This window comes from Tripterygium wilfordii, chromosome 15 (genome assembly GCF_013401445.1).
Source record: "Tripterygium wilfordii isolate XIE 37 chromosome 15, ASM1340144v1, whole genome shotgun sequence".
NCBI classification, from domain to species: Eukaryota; Viridiplantae; Streptophyta; class Magnoliopsida; order Celastrales; family Celastraceae; genus Tripterygium; species Tripterygium wilfordii.
The window spans coordinates 1,008,336-1,023,864 of record NC_052246.1 but is presented as its reverse complement, the minus strand read 5'-3'; the positions used below and the strand labels follow the sequence as shown (position 1 = coordinate 1,023,864).

Genomic DNA, 15,529 nt, shown 5'->3' with positions numbered 1-15,529 from the left:
CCGCACCATAGTTTTAAAAGTGATGCGCCAAACAGCTTTTTGCGTTTCAACTCACCTCACAGCACCACAGTTTTATAACTCACAGCACCACACAGCACCTCACAGCATTCCCAAACAAGCCTAATATTGCACCGGTTTTTAACATGGTAACGTTGACAGCCGTCACAGCATTTCAAATGGATCTGAGGGCTGGAAACAGGATAAACATTTAATTAATTTTTCATTTTTTTTAAAGACTTGGAAGTTTATCCCAATTCAAATTAGGTTTCTCTCTTTGTACTCTCTCCCCCAAACAGATTTGGATGCTCTCTCTCCCAAATTGACCTACGATTTATCTTTATCTTTATCTCAGTTTTTCTTAAGAACGGCTGAAAAACAATGTATTTTGATGGTTCCATGTTCTCGATATTATACAAGCACGCCTGGGCACCTATCTCATTCCTATCGTGTTTTCCATCCTTGTGCCCCTTGCCGCCGAGATTTGAAAGGAGATGATGTTGAGAAGTTCAAATCGTGAAATCGTTTTTTATGTGCAGGGATGAGCATCGATAATTTCATCTGTTAAAGACAAACAGTGGCAGCTTTCACTGGAGTAGAACAGAGGGGAACGTTGATACTGAAGATTGGAGAAGAACAGGGGAAAGCTGATAAATTAAGCAGTAATATTTCGGTCTTTAGAAAAAAAAAACCAGTTGAACGTTAAACCTGTTCACAGCCGTCAGATCTATTTGAAATGATGGGACGGCTGCAAATGTGAGTAGGTTAAAAACTGGTGCAGTATTGCACCGGTACTCCCCCGATTAGGGACTCTGCTCGTGCCTCATTGTAACGTAAGAGCATCCACAATGGGATGGTTTTTGAGTACTTGAGATGATACTTTCTCTATAAATAGAGTGTTAGATGCTCACAATGGATAACAATGAGAGGTATTAGGAGCACTTGAAATATGACTTTGTTGATAAGTTAAGCATTATCTACATGTATACAATGAGTGAAAAATGACACTTGAAAATATCTCTAAAATTTGTTCGTGCTCCATCTTTGGAGCACCACTTAATTGATGAAAAGGAATAAAGAGGTGATGAAAAAGGAAGACAGAAGTGATGAAAAATAAAAGAGATAATAGAAAGGAAGAAAGAGAAAGGGAGAAAATGAGTATGATGTAGATGTATTGAAATGTATTGTCACCTAAGAGAGAGGAGAAGAGAGAGATTTATTTGGAGTGCTAGATAGGGGTGTACACGGGGTCATGAAACCCGGTCCGACCCGGAGACCCGGTCCGACCCGGACATTATCGGGTCAGCCCGATAAGGTATTTATCGGACCGGGCCAAACCCGGCCCGGACCTTAGTTAACAGGTCCGGGTACCGGGTTTGTATTTTGTGAGATATCGGGTTATCGGGTCACCCGATAACCAATTAAAACAGAATTTTATTTTAAAATAAAGAATAAAAAGAAAAAAAACGTTATTTCATTAAAACGAAATTGTTCTTTAGGGTTCTTTGACGCTAAACGAAATTCTTCTTCGTGACGACTGCCTCACTCTGTCTCATCATCGGGACCTCACTCTGTCCTCACCTCCGGCCTCTCCCCCTCTATGCCAGCCTTAGTCGTGGGTCTTCTACTCTGTTTGAAGAGTGTACCCCCCTGCGCCAGCCTCACTTCCTCGTCTCCGCCAGTTGAAGAAGGTGTTTTGCGGTTCAAATCTGAAATCTCAAGTAAGGTTAGTAATTATGTTCGTGTTATTCGTTCTCATTTGATTCAGGACTTTTGGTTCTTATGTTCCGATTGTTTTCTAAATTTAGTGTGCTTTCTGGGTTTTTTGAGCAAAACCCTTCAAATGAAGCAAATATCATTCTGTACAATAATCGCATTGAAATCACCTTGTTTTATCTTGTACTAGGAGTTGGATGTGTTTTAGTAAAATTGTGTATGATTATTGATTAGAAATTTAGATGGGTTGGGTTACTTTGTTGTGCTTCTGATATGGAGTTTGATTGTATTTAGGTGCTTGCATTCAAAAAGATTGTGTTTACTGTCTAGGTGCGTGGTTGTTTGGATTTACAACTTGTAGGAGTTGTTTTCATTAGAATCTAAGTGCATCTAATAGAACTGAGATCAAATAATCTCAGGTCCTCTTGTTTGAGCTTCTGAATTTTTTTAGGGTGTTGAACTTTGAAAATTTGAAACCTAATTGATTATTATTTGTTCTTAAGAAAGTAAAATTTGCATTATATTTTTTTTGATACATTGTAGCACACAGTTTGAGACTGTTGTACTAATTTATTATAGTGTGATTATTTGTTATTCTAGTGTGATTATTTGTTCTAGTAGTTTTGAATCTGTAGACTTGTTGTAGTAATTTTGAATCAAGCACATCAATATTTGTTCTATTTTGTCCGATAATTTGTTGGGCATGCGATAGTAGTAAAATTTGCATTATATTTTTCTTTTAAATACTCTTAAGAACTAATTGTGTTTTTCATGATGTTAATGCAGATGGCTAGAACTAAAAGAAAGACTATGGTAATGGTGTGGAAGGATGACACAGATGGACTTGTGGTACCACTGTTAGTATTTTGCTATTTGCAATTACCATTTGGGGCAATGTGTAATTGTGTATGGAATAATTGTGATGAACTGATGAGGCTTTGAATAGATTTGAATATTTGATGTTCACTAGCTTTTTATAATTATGCATTTATGAATTATATGTATGGTTGTCCATTGTCCAGGTTATTTCTATTGGCAATACTGCAGATTTGCTTTAGTCTTTGTTTCTTTGATAACTTAAGCATTAATCAATACATCATAATATGTGTTGGGCCGGGCCTACCTCTTAAATCAATCCGGGTCACCGGGTGACCCGGTAACCCGGTAACCCGATGCCCCGGAACCCGATAGCCCGATTATTTTTAACAGGGTTATCGGACCGGGTTCCTCCCCTACAAAAAATACCGGGTCGGGTCAGACCCGATCCGATAACCCGGAACCCGGCCCGATATTCACCCCTAGTGCTAGATTGCAACTACCCATTGTGGATGTTCTAAGCCCACATGCGTCCTCTATGTTCAACTCTTTGGGCTTCATTCCATTAGGTAAGGCCCAGTCAATTGCATGGAGCCATGGACGGTGGACCAATGTTGCAGCTTGAAGATATCATTCGCAGCCCAATACTCATACCTCTAATGCCTAAGCCCAGCCACAAATGGTAATGGGCTCAAAATCATTCACCCTAACATCAAGATGGGCCATTTTCACTGCCCGGCCCCAGCTAGAAAGTTTTAGTAAGGCTTCAAATATGGGCCTTTGTTCAAAGTTTTAATGCTTCTTGGGCCTACTTCCGCTTGTTTCTTAGACTGCAAGATCTTTTCTTGTGGGCTTGGAGTTGGAAGTAATTGCACAAGTTTTGAAAAAACCTTTTTATATTGCAGTTTTGTTCATTTTTGGCTCTGTTTGGTCTCAAACGTCACATAGTTCCTATTTTCTGTCCTCTGCAACTTTGCCATAACAGTTTCCTTTTCCCAGCTACAGCCACTCTTAGGCTTTAGGGATTCTCCATTTTTCGCTGAAGTACTTTGCTTTGCCTCCATTGAAACTCGTCGGCTTTGGAACTCCTTATTCTCAGAGAGCGTTCTCCATAACTTTTTCAATTTCCAGACACTTCCGTGAGGGCATTCACGAATAAGCACAGCACAGTCCATGACATTTTCCCTACAATCTCCGAAAATCTTATGAACCCTTGCCCTTCTATGTGAAGCGCTGAAAATGGATATCATGTCCTCCGATAATCAGGTCAAATGATTTTTGTTCAATATTTGCATTCTTTTATGGGTTTGTGCCGTGTCATAATAGAGTATGAGCTTTTTCTTCACCGTACCAACTTCTCACTCTCATGAGTTTTTCCTTTCAATTCCTTGTTAAGATCAGATCGATTGAATAGGGAGGACTAACCCTTGCCTAAGTTGTCTGAAGGGGGAAGATGAGTTTACGAGGATGGCAGAGTGTTTTTTTGGTGGGGTTGAATTACTGGTGTGTTGGGATAGATTGAGTTATTGCTGGTGTCTAGGGTTTAGGTATGGCGGGGGAGGCCAAAACTGTGACTATGCCGTTGGAAGGGGTGGGTATGGGTAGGGATTTGGTGACGGAGGAGGTGGATGCTGGTAGGGATATTATGCGTGCATGGCTGTGTTTGTAGTTTGTACTATAATTTCAATTAGGATATGTCAATGGTCTTCAAACTATTGTAGTTGAGTGAGCTGTTCCTAGAAGGTGAGGGTTTAGATTGATGGAGGATTTTTTGGACCTTTGGTAGTAAAACCATTAGAATTTAGAAGTGTTGGTTGATTTGAACTACCAGTTTGTTTTCATAGGATTTACGCCTGGATAGATATAGAAGTTATTTTTTAAGGACATAATTGGTTGCTGAGAAGTGAGAAACCCTTTGCTCATATTTAAGACACACTTTTGAGTTTTTTTTTTTATTTTTTTGCAGAGTTCAGTATTTTTTTTAATTGTCTAACTCTATTAGCTATTTTTTTAGTGTATAGGTTTCTTAAATTTCTCTGTTTATGGGATGCTTGAATGCTTTTCATGGATTTGTTGAGCCTCTCCCTTTTATGTGAGATAAATTTTTATTAAAAAGAAGAAGATAAATTGGAGGTGATTTCCTTGCTAGGCATAAATGGATTTGTTTCTTGAATTCATATTCATATAATGGTATGTTAGCCCTTGACTTCATGGTAGTTTTCTGATTTTATGGAAATTGAAATGGTTGTGGAATATTTGGCTTCTTTCTACTAAATGAACATTGTTATCCATTCCATTGATTACATGGGTGTATGTTTAACAAAATCTTATTTTCTGTTTTCAGGACAAACTTTGTAATGTATGTGGTCATATTGGCTTTGAGGAAGTACTTGTTACTTGCTCTAGATGCTCTACAGCTTGTGAGCACGTGTAAGATGATCTTCCTGCAATTTTTTCATTGTGCATGTGTGTTCATTTTCATCAAATCGGTCAAATATTGATGTGATGAAATGATAAATTAGAAGCATCATGTTTCTTGCAAGGTTGTTTAAAAAATTTATCCACTTTAAGGACCTAGGTGGCAGTATGGACTCCATTCAGGTGGGATTTAAATTTTTGTTGGCCTGTTCCACCTTTTAATTTTGTAATCCTTGGATTAAGCTACAATTCTACTAAAATGATTTCCTCCTTGCATAATTAGCTGTATATCATTTTAGCTTGTCGATAAATATTGTAAGACTACATGAGTAGGAAAGAAATGTGACTTCGCTGGGGGATTTGGAGAGGATTGAGAGAGATTAATGTGGTAAGGACTTCATTTGTACTTCTACACTTCAATACATGGGTTTCTTTAACGTTGAACAAATGCATTTCAGTATTTTGTTAAACTTATTTGTGAATAGTGTCATATGACTTGGTATAGCTTCAATACTCATCTTTCTTGATTTATTTGACTTGCATACATATGCTATGATTGTATCCTACGACAATTAAGTTCAAAGTTCAAAATTCCCAGTTAAACATAATTGGTTCCCCCCCTTAGATACAAAGCTGAATCTGGTAGATCTGGTGGAATATAATGGCACTTAAGGTTTGTATGACGATATAATATTGTGATTGTTGTTGACTGTTGTGTTGGAATATGCTACTATTTGTCCTTTTCCAGGTACTGTATGAAGGTTTACAACACGAAGCTCCCTGAAAAATGGATTTGTGAAGCATGTGCAAATACTTCTGATGGCACTCCAGATCCTGATTGGAATGACAACATCTTTATTCCAGCACGGACCAGAAAATCTTGTGATGATCTAGTGAGGCGGTTTAATTGTAACCAGCCAATGGCCGTTCGAAATTCAAAAGTGAAGTTTCTCCCCAGTGAAGAAGCCATCAGGCTAACGTCAGAAGTGTTCACATCGCAGCGATCTGCTTTTGGACAAAACCCTGCCTTGTCAAAGTCCATTGTACCCATCTTGAGGAAGACGTCCCCTGTGTCTAGTGCTGTCGTGCCCAAGTTTCCCCCTCCAAAGTCGAAACCATATCCTAGACTTTTTCCTTCACGGCTTTTGAGAGATGGCAGTACACAACTCAGTTCAGCACGAAACCAAAAGACGTCTGTGGTATCAAAGAATTCTCAAGGTAAAAAAGAACTGCATGTCCTATGTTTGCAATTGCTAGTTAAAGAAAGTTGGAACCAATGTGAAAATTGATAGTAATTTTATAGGCAACATGCGTGTATCATTTCTAGTGATTATAATTTGTCTTTTCGTCTCCTTTATCTTTTGAGGTGATACTCTAGACAGAATAAGATATTCAGCATGGTGTATGTGGTGTTGGCTTGATATAATACCATCAGATGAAGATGTGGCACATGTGGAAGTTGAGTTGGGGGAACTAAATGGGTAAGAGTTTTGTTCTGTATTTCCGTTTAGCATTTGTATTCCTAAGTAAAGTGAAATCTTGGCATAGTGGTGAAGTTGCTTCATTGCAACCCAGGCATCACAGGTTCCAGTCATAGGAACGGCCACTTTGCAATGCGAGGGGTAAGGCTATATACATTAGTCTTTCCTGGACCTCACCTTCACTACAGGAATGTTTTTGAACTGTGTGTTGCATTTTTAATTATTTTCAAAACTTGTGTTCCTAAAGTGTAGAAAATAGGGATGTGATAGATCTGACCATTGTGATGGATACATCAGATGCAAACCTATAATACTTGTTGACTCGATTACATTGTACTTTATATAACTTTTAACGTTTACTAATCACATATTCACATGTATAGGTCTTCGTTCAGTCCATTCGTATTTCATTCAACTAATATTTAATTTAGTTTCATTTGAATTTTAAATTTCTCTACCACCCTTCAAGTTTTCAATTGAAGTCCATTTAAGTGGTATGGGTGTGAATTTAATGGACTGGTTAATTTAGTCCATACTCCATAGATAATTGCTTTGTTTTAGTTCTCTGAGCTGGAGATGTAATTAATTCTAATGCAAGTGCAGCTCATGCTGGAGAACATATTTGTGTGGAACAGTTTTTTGAAGCCATTTCACCTGCAGAGGAAGTTGAGGGTCCAGGTGTGACCAATCAAAAGGCAATGAACCAACCATGCAAAGCTTCACCATCAGGTTATCATCCCAACATTTTTAGAGTGATTTTACCTTCCAAAGAATTAGAAAAGCTCGATACAAACAAAGGAAAGACAATTAACAAACCCCTCAAAGGCTCATCATCAAGGCTTCCTGCCCACATTCCGGGTGCCATTTTATCTGCAAAAGTTGCTCAAACAACTGATACGAACAAGGGGAAGACAATGAACAAACCGTGCCAAGGTTCATCATCAAGTAATCCGGCAAACACGCTTGCAGCTATTTTACCTGCCAAACAAGTGAAAACTTGTGATACAAACAAAGAAAATGCAATGATGAAACCATGCAAAGGTTCATCGTCAAGTTCTCCTGTCAACATTTTTGAAGCCATTTTACCTGCCAAAGAAGTTCAAATGCAATACAATGACAAAGAGAAGGCAACGAATGAACCATGCCAAGGTTCATCATCAAGGCATCCTCCTTCCACGTTTGGCTCAGGTAATGGAATCCCTATATATTTTTGTGTACTTAGCTGGTGGACAGTCAGGTTATCATTAAGCATATTTTGTTTTAGCTGATAAGCACTAACCTAATTGTATATTTCACTAATTTTTCTTTTTTATTCAGGTTACATACTTAAATTTTATGAACTCCATCTTTCCTAATTGCATATAAATACCTTTTGCCAATTTAGAAACTCCTGCATCTGACAATAACCAAATCTATGATCATTCCTATCTTAAGAGTGATTCTATCTCTTGAACAAAATTTTTAACTATGGCCTGTGTTTCCTTCTTCTTCTTTTTTTCCCTTAATTCTTCTTGTTCCCCTATTAGTGTTTTGACACTTTTTCAGGCAGTAAGTTTCAAGAAGCTGCTAAAGCTGCGACTACTAATCCTGAAAAAAGAGACCAGCTTCTTGAGAAGCTTAGTTTTTATCGTTATCATCTCCCGGCTAAAAATTCTATCTGGAGGTGAGTTATCTATGGCTTTCAATTGGCATATTTGAACTATATGTCCTACATCTTTATGTTGCTACCCGTGTATTATCTAAGAAATCCCATGCCTTTTCATCATTTAATACGAGGAGAATGTTCTACTTTTTCACACACAAACTTCCTATAGAATTTCTTGCCCACTTACTTGTTCTTTTACCTTTTGCCATAGGGGATGCATCAAATTCCGCAGTACTACTGACCAATGTGAGTATTGTTATGAATTCCGAGCTCAGCCCCCATGCAGAGCCCACAGTAAAGCCACAGAATTTTCAAAGAAAATGCCCCCAATCCTTCAGGCGAGGCTGCTTCGTAGAGAGCATATTTGGGTGGATTTGTTCCAGCACGATTACCCAGATTTAAATGACATTGCACTGTATTTTTTCCCTTCTACCCATATTGAGAGGTTTGTTCTGTCATCCGATCTTTCAGTTTTTTTACTTTTTTTTTTATTTAGAAATAATTTGTTGTAACACGTTGACTTAATAACTTCCTTTGTCTCATAGAGCTAGGCAGAAGATTGCCAACTTAGCTGTGCTTCTGGAGTCCCAAAATTCAGTGATGATATGTAACATGGACAATGTGGAGTTGCTGATATTTACGTCTAAACGGCTGCATGTGGACGCAAAGGGTGAGAGTTCTCATTTTCTTCATCCTTAGTTTTCCTTCCACCTTCCCAATAAACATGGATGCTTTATAAATTTTTTCAGTTAAACTTCATCTATTATACACTTTCCTAAACTTACTCCCGTATTTCATTTGACTTCCAGAAGGGTTTAGACATTCTTTATAAACATATTTTTGTTATTAAACAATTGTATTTTTCTTGTTACCTGTCTGTCATAGTGTATGTTTTTTGGCCATATTTTTCGCATGTGATTGGCTACTTAGCTTCATGATTCTTAACCTTCTGTGTTCATAGATGTTCTGAGGATGGCAAAGACACCGTGCCTCTTGTGGGGACTCTTCCGTCGTGTTAAAGGTGGAGGAGTTGATGACTCCAATGTGGACCTGACCGGCAGAGACGGAGCTGTTCTACAAGATTCTTCAAAAATGCTTGCCGGAAGCTCTCGACCAAGGGGAGTCGCAAGAAGACTGCCGCCAAGATATCGAGAGCCTGAATGAACGTTGATCCTGCTATTTGACAGACATTAGTGGAAGCTGAAGGAAAACAATCTTAAGCTTTTGTATATTAGCAATCTCTTAGGTAGAATAAAAAAAATCTTGTGTACAAGGTTCTAGCAATGTACGCAGTTTTACTCAGGAGAGCTGCTTTGGGTTATACTTTCATGGGCTGGGTTTTGGGCTATTATAACTTGGACTTACTTAGGGCTTTAATAAGGCTTCAAATGTGGGCCTCTGTTTAGAGTTCTGACTACTTGGGCTATTTTTTGGTCTGTCAGATGGCCCATATATTTTCTCGTGGGCTTGGAGATGCGCTTCTCTTGGAAGTAATTGACAAAATTTTCGAAAAAAGTTTTATTGCAATTTTCCATTTTTGGCTCTGTTTGGTCTCTCAAGTCTCAACGGCTAATCACACTCTTTCTATTTTCTGTCCTCTGCTACTTTGGCCATTAAACGTTTCCTCTTCCCAGCTACGGCCACCCTTACGGCTTCGAAAACCTCCGTTTTTCGCTGAAGTACTTTGCGCTGCCTCCGGTGAAACTCGTCGGTTTTGGAACTACGTTTTTTTCAGAGAGCGTTTTCCGTTAACTTTTCCAGGCATTTCCATGAGGGCATTCAAGAATAAGCACAGCACAGGCTATGACATTTTCCCTACAACCTCCAAAATACATACCAGACATTGCCTCTCTGACTTCTGAAAAATTCTTTCCGGCTTTCCATAGCCATCTCAGCGCTTCGGCTTCTAGGAGAGGAAAATTTTTATGAAGCCTTGCATTTCTCTGTGAAGCGCAGAAAATGGCTATCATGTCTTCCGATAATCAGGTCAAATGATTTTTGTCAAATATTTGCATTATTTTTTGGGTTTGTGCCTCGTCATGATAGAGTATGGGTTTTCATTCACCGAACCAACTTCTCACTCTCATGAATTTTTCCTTTCAATTCCTTGTTAAGATGAGATCGATTGAATTGGGAGGACTAATCCTTGATTCCGTTGGAAGGGGTGGGTATGGGTAGGGATTTGGTGGTGGAGAAGGTGGATGCTGGTAGGGATATATGCGGACATGGCTGTGTGTATACTATAATTTCAAGTAGGATGTGTCAATGGTCTTCAAACTTTTGTAGTCCAGTGAGCTCTTCCTAGAAGGTGAGGGGTTAGATTGGTGGAGGGTTTTGGTAGTAAAACCATTAGAAGTGTTGGTTGATTTGAACTACCAGTTTGTTTCCATAGGATTTCCACCTGGAAAGATATAGAAGTTATTTTTTCTGATAAGCAGAAATAAAAGGTTATAATTAGTTGCTGAGAACCCCGTTGCTGATATTTAAGACACTTCTGAGGTCTATCCATTGCAGATTTTATTTTTTTTATTTAAAATTTCTCTGTTTATGGGATGCTTGTATGTTTTTTATGGATTTGTTGAGCCTCTCCCTTTTTATTTTTCATATAAATTATTATTAAAAAGAAGAAGATAATTTGAGGTGCTTTCCCTTGCTAGGCATAAATGGAGCTGTTCCTTGAATACATATAATAATTGTTAGCCCTTGACTTCATGATAGTTTTTCAATTTTATGGAAATTGAAATGTTTGTGGAATATTTGGCTTCTTTTTACTATATGAATATTGTTATCCATTCCATTGCTTACATGGGTGTATGTTTAACGAAATCCTATTTTGTGTTTTCAGGACAAACTTTGTAATATATGTGGTCATATTGGTTATGCGGAAGTACTTGCAACTTGCTCTAGATGCTCTACTGCTTGCGAGCACATGTAAGATGAACTTCCTGCACTTTTTTCATTGTGCATGTGTGTTCATTTTCATCACATCGATGAAATATCGATGTGGTGAAATGAGATCGAATTATCGATCAAATGATAACTTAGAAGCATCATGTTTCTTGCGAGGTCATTTAAATTTATCCACTTCATTGGGAAGCCGTTATAGTGTTTCGATTTTTATTGACCCTTGACTTGGAATATGATACCATGTTTCCTTTTGCAGTTACTGTATGCGGGAATTTAACATGGAGCTCCCTGAAGTATGGACTTGTGAAGCATGCGAAAATGCTGATGGCTCTCCAAAACCTGATCTGAAGGAAGATTACTTGAATCCAGCAAGCGACAGCAAATGTTGCGATGAATTAGTTAGGCAGTTGCCTAAAAAACAGTTGAGGCCTGTTCAAACTGGAAAAGTGAAATTTCTCCCTGCTGAAGAAGTCATCAGGCTATCATCAGGAGCTGCAATGTCCATGCAACCTGCTTTTAGACTAAAACCTAGTGTGTCGAAGTTTGTTACACCTAGCTCTAGGAGGACATCCTCTGCATCTAGAGCTGTCACTCCCAGGTTCTCCCCTCCAAAGGTGAAATCAAATCCTAGTTTTTTTCCTGCAGAGTCTGTGAGACATGTCAGTAGACGAGTCAGTTCTGAGAGAAACCAAAAAACGTCCGCTTTATTAAAGGACTCAAAAGGTAAAAAATGAAAGGTCTTCCTTCTTTGTTTTTGGTTGCTAGTCAGCATAAATCGAAAAGATTTTGAAAGGTGAAATGTGCATAACTGCATATCATCTCTAGCGTCATAATTTCAACATGTTTATGGCATTATTTTAATCTCCTTAGCCCATACATTTTAACGAATGGATTCTATTAGAAATGTTGAACAAAATTGATTATGTTTATTAGTCAAAAGACTTCAAGTTTTCAATGAAAGTGCTTTAGGTGGTAGGGTGTGAATTTAATGGAGCTGTTAATAGAGGCAATCATACTAAATAAATGCCAGTCTTTGTGCTTTGTTTTAGCTTCCTGAGCTGAAGATGTAGTTAAATATGATGAGAAGAAAGAACAGTCCATTGTTTGCAGTCATAGGCACTTTTGGAAGGTAAAAGTTATGTTGTGTATGTCAGTTGAACATTAGTATTCCTGATTAAGGTGAAATTTCGGCATAGTGATGAAGTTTCCATTTGTATTCCTTAAGTTTAGAAAGATGGATTAGATAGACTAATAGAGCTGACCATTATAAATGAACACAATGGATGCAAATCTATAGTACTTCTTTACTCAATTATTTTGTATTTCTAATGTTTTAATTTAGTTACTCAGTCGAGTTTCAAATGCATCTTCACAGACTTCAAGTTTTCATTCAAAGTGCATTGGTGGTGGGTTTAATGGACCTGTTAATAGCGGCCATTGTACCATATAAATCCATTCTCAGTGCTTTGGTTTTGGCTTCCTGAGCTGAAGATGTACTTAAATATTATGCAATTGCAGCTCATGCAGAAGATCATATTTGTGAGGAACTGCTGTTGGAAGCCAAGTTACCCTCCAACAAAGTTGTAAGTCCAGATGTGAACAAAGAAAAGGCAACAAACCTATCATGCAAAGGTTTTCCATCAGAGCGTCCTCCCAACATGTTTGAAGACATTTTACCTGCCAAAGAAGTTGATACTGAGGATAGGAACAAAGAAAGGATGACAAACAAACCATTTAAAGGTTCATCATCAAGGCATCCTCCCATCATGTTTGGTTCAGGTAGTGGAATCTCTCTATATCGTTGTGGACTTAGTTGGTTGGCAATCATGTTACGATTAGCTTTTTTAGTTATGTTATGATTAATCCCTTAAAAAATAGTATGGGATTTAAGAGAGTAGGAAATTTTTTTGCATTTTTATTAAAATGATATTCCATCCTTCTAAAATGTATATACTTTGTTCATATACATTTTATCAATTTAGATTCTTCTGTTTCACTCTTTCTGGAAGTGGATGTTTGAATTGCACGGAGGATACTGCATTTCACATTATCCAGATCTATGATCATTCTTATGTTAAGAATGAAGGTATCTCCTGATCGACATTATTTTCCAGTTGGGACTTCCGGTAGCAAGGTCACTGTTCTGTGAATTTTAGCTTTTATCCATTAGTGAGAGTGTTTTCTTCTTCTTCTTTGTTCCCTAATCTTCTTATTTCTCATGTTATGTTGTTACCCCTTTTCAGGCATTAACTTGCAAGATCCTGCTGAACCTAGGAATACCAATCCTGAAGAAAGTGGCCAGCATCTTGAAAAGCTTATGTTATATCGTGATTACCTCCCTGCTAAAGTTTCTACTTGGAGGTGAGTACTCTATGGCTTTCAATTGACATTTATGATCGATTCTGTATCTTTATGTTGCTGTTTGCTAATATGTAGTCTCTTTGCATTTGCAAGGTTATGCTATCATTTGATATGAGCAGAAAGTTTGAGAGTTTCATTTTTAGAATAATTAATTTATCTGCATGTTTCTTACTTCCTTTGAAGTTAAAGAACATAAGTTTGTGTCTGAGCATCCTGAAATATTTTTTAGATTAAACATCTGTACTTTTGTCTGTAAAATTTTAAAAATTCATTTTAGTATTTTAGAAAGTTTTGCCTGCACAACAATATGAATGTAGCATTGCTTGCCTACTTATGTGTTCTTTTACTTTTTGCCAAAGGGGAGGCTTCCAATTGCATGATCCTGTTGAAGGGTATGAATTCCATGATGGATTCCAAGCTCAACCACCATGCATAGTCCACCGTAAAGCCTCAGAATTTTCAAGGAAAATGCCCACTGTCCTTGAAGTGATACTGCTTCCACGGCAGCATATTTGGGTGGATTTATTCCAGAATGATTGCCCCAATTTAGATGATATTGCACTGTATTTTTTTCCTGCTCATGATACTAAGAGGTTTGTCTTGTCATGTGATCTTTGTGTATCTGATCTTTGCGTTTCTTTTATATTTTAATTCTTTGGAAATAATTTACTGTCGCCTTCCTAATTACACCTCCCTTTTGACTCATAGAGCCAAGCAGAATATTTCCGACTTATTTGAGCTTATGGATACCAAAAACTCTGTGATGGTAAGTTACATTGATGGTGTGGAGTTGCTGATTTTTACTTCTGAACAGCTGCATGTCAACTCAAAAGGTGAGAGCTCTCTGTTTTCTGTAACATTTAGTAATTATTTATCTTTACAGTAATCATGGATGCTTTCTATTATTTTAATGGCTTTTAGTTAAACTTCATTGATTATACTCTTTCCTAAAGTTGCAACCATATTTTATTTATGTTTCAGAAGGGATGTATAGAAGAAATGTTATCCATATCTAGAATACTTGCGTTGGTATTGACTAATGATTTGTTGATGCATGTTTCCTAACTGGCTGGATTGTTTGGTAACCTTACTACAGAAACTAGTGATTGTTGGTCCTCTTTATTTCCTGAACTTCATGCTTGGCCGATAAGTGTCCTTTTTACATAATTTTCTCATTTGTCTTTGGGAAAATGACTAGACCTTTTGTGTTCATAGGTGTTTGTATGAGATTGAAGAAGACAGAACGTTTCTTGTGGGGAGTCTTCAATCATGTCAAAAATGGTAAAAGTTCTGTACAGGTAAGGTAACAAAGGAACTTCCTTTGCTAGTTTTGTTTGCAATATATGACAATGACATAAAAATAAACATGATAGATGGAAGGACGACCTGCAGAGATGGCTGTTCTCACAGATTCTTCAAGAAGGGAAGCTGGAGGCTCTTGACATGTAATCAGAAGACCCAATGGAAGATTAAGACTGTTCAAAGTGGATTCTGGTATTCAACAGAAGAAAATTACTGGAAAGTGTAGAAAAACAGTAGGATTCCTCGACTTGTTTGCTGGATATTTCTATGAAACTCTACTGAGCAGGCATACTGTAGGTACGGGGGGTAGAATTGTCATTCCACTCATAGTTGTAGAATATATCAATATATAACTGGTACTATGGTAGGTACCATTTATAAGGGTTGTTTGTGCCTTATATTATAATGTTTAACCGTATATATACACACACGTACATGGGAAAACCTTTTTTGTACGAAGCGAATGCACAACCTACTATGCTATATTATTAAAAAAAAAAAAACGAAACAAAAAGAAAATTCAGCCCCCAGCGAGGATCGAACTCGCGACCTTTCGCTTACGAAGCGAACGCACTACCACTATGCTATGGAGGCCAATCTGCCCACTTTTCTCGCAAGAGATAATATATTTATATGATCGGGATGAGATTATTCAAACGAAAGTTAAATACAAACTCTGATGTCGACGTGTCGTAATACACTTTGTTGATAAAGCGATATTATAGAACACTACTCGTTTTTTATTTTTTATTTTTGCCCCTTTCTTGGGCTGATTTCATATGTCAGGGTTATCAGTAACATGCTGCATTCACCAACCCTAGAAGATGGTGCAGTTCATTTGATATATTTTAGGTAAGAAGAGACAACCAAGAGAGACATTATTCGT

General features: G+C 37.6%; 2 protein-coding genes and 1 non-coding gene across 3 annotated transcripts; 2 read left to right on the top strand and 1 right to left on the bottom strand.

Annotated features, from left to right (window-relative positions):
- The first annotated feature begins 3,509 nt into the window (after positions 1-3,509).
- Positions 3,510-9,600, top strand: LOC120017006. Its single transcript, XM_038870040.1, has 8 exons — positions 3,510-3,795; positions 4,874-4,959; positions 5,696-6,165; positions 7,032-7,616; positions 7,974-8,091; positions 8,285-8,518; positions 8,619-8,743; positions 9,035-9,600. The coding sequence occupies exons 1-8, from the start codon at positions 3,769-3,771 to the stop codon at positions 9,235-9,237; spliced, it is 1,848 nt and encodes a 615-aa protein (XP_038725968.1). The 5' UTR covers positions 3,510-3,768; the 3' UTR covers positions 9,238-9,600.
- A 39-nt stretch (positions 9,601-9,639) lies between these two features.
- On the top strand, positions 9,640-15,077 carry LOC120017005. The gene is made up of 9 exons (XM_038870039.1): positions 9,640-10,059; positions 10,919-11,004; positions 11,237-11,703; positions 12,499-12,759; positions 13,224-13,341; positions 13,701-13,934; positions 14,050-14,174; positions 14,557-14,639; positions 14,715-15,077. The coding sequence occupies exons 1-9, from the start codon at positions 10,033-10,035 to the stop codon at positions 14,781-14,783; spliced, it is 1,470 nt and encodes a 489-aa protein (XP_038725967.1). The 5' UTR covers positions 9,640-10,032; the 3' UTR covers positions 14,784-15,077.
- Positions 15,078-15,165: 88 nt separating this feature from the next.
- On the bottom strand, positions 15,166-15,237 carry TRNAT-CGU. Its single transcript has one exon. It is a non-coding gene; the product is annotated as a tRNA-Thr (tRNA).
- Between the last annotated feature and the right edge of the window lie 292 nt (positions 15,238-15,529).

What these genes read in the sequence shown, in the direction of transcription:
- LOC120017005 (XM_038870039.1), top strand. Translation starts at nt 10,033, where the DNA reads ATGGCTATCATGTCTTCCGATAATCAG. An exon ending in TCATGTCTTCCGATAATCAG is followed by an intron (nt 10,060 to 10,918) that starts GTCAAATGATTT and finishes TTGTGTTTTCAG; the next exon opens with GACAAACTTTGTAATATATG. An exon ending in ATGGTAAAAGTTCTGTACAG is followed by an intron (nt 14,640 to 14,714) that starts GTAAGGTAACAA and finishes TAAACATGATAG; the next exon opens with ATGGAAGGACGACCTGCAGA.
- LOC120017006 (XM_038870040.1), top strand. Translation starts at nt 3,769, where the DNA reads ATGGATATCATGTCCTCCGATAATCAG. An exon ending in TCTACAGCTTGTGAGCACGT is followed by an intron (nt 4,960 to 5,695) that starts GTAAGATGATCT and finishes GTCCTTTTCCAG; the next exon opens with GTACTGTATGAAGGTTTACA. An exon ending in GCTAAAAATTCTATCTGGAG is followed by an intron (nt 8,092 to 8,284) that starts GTGAGTTATCTA and finishes CTTTTGCCATAG; the next exon opens with GGGATGCATCAAATTCCGCA.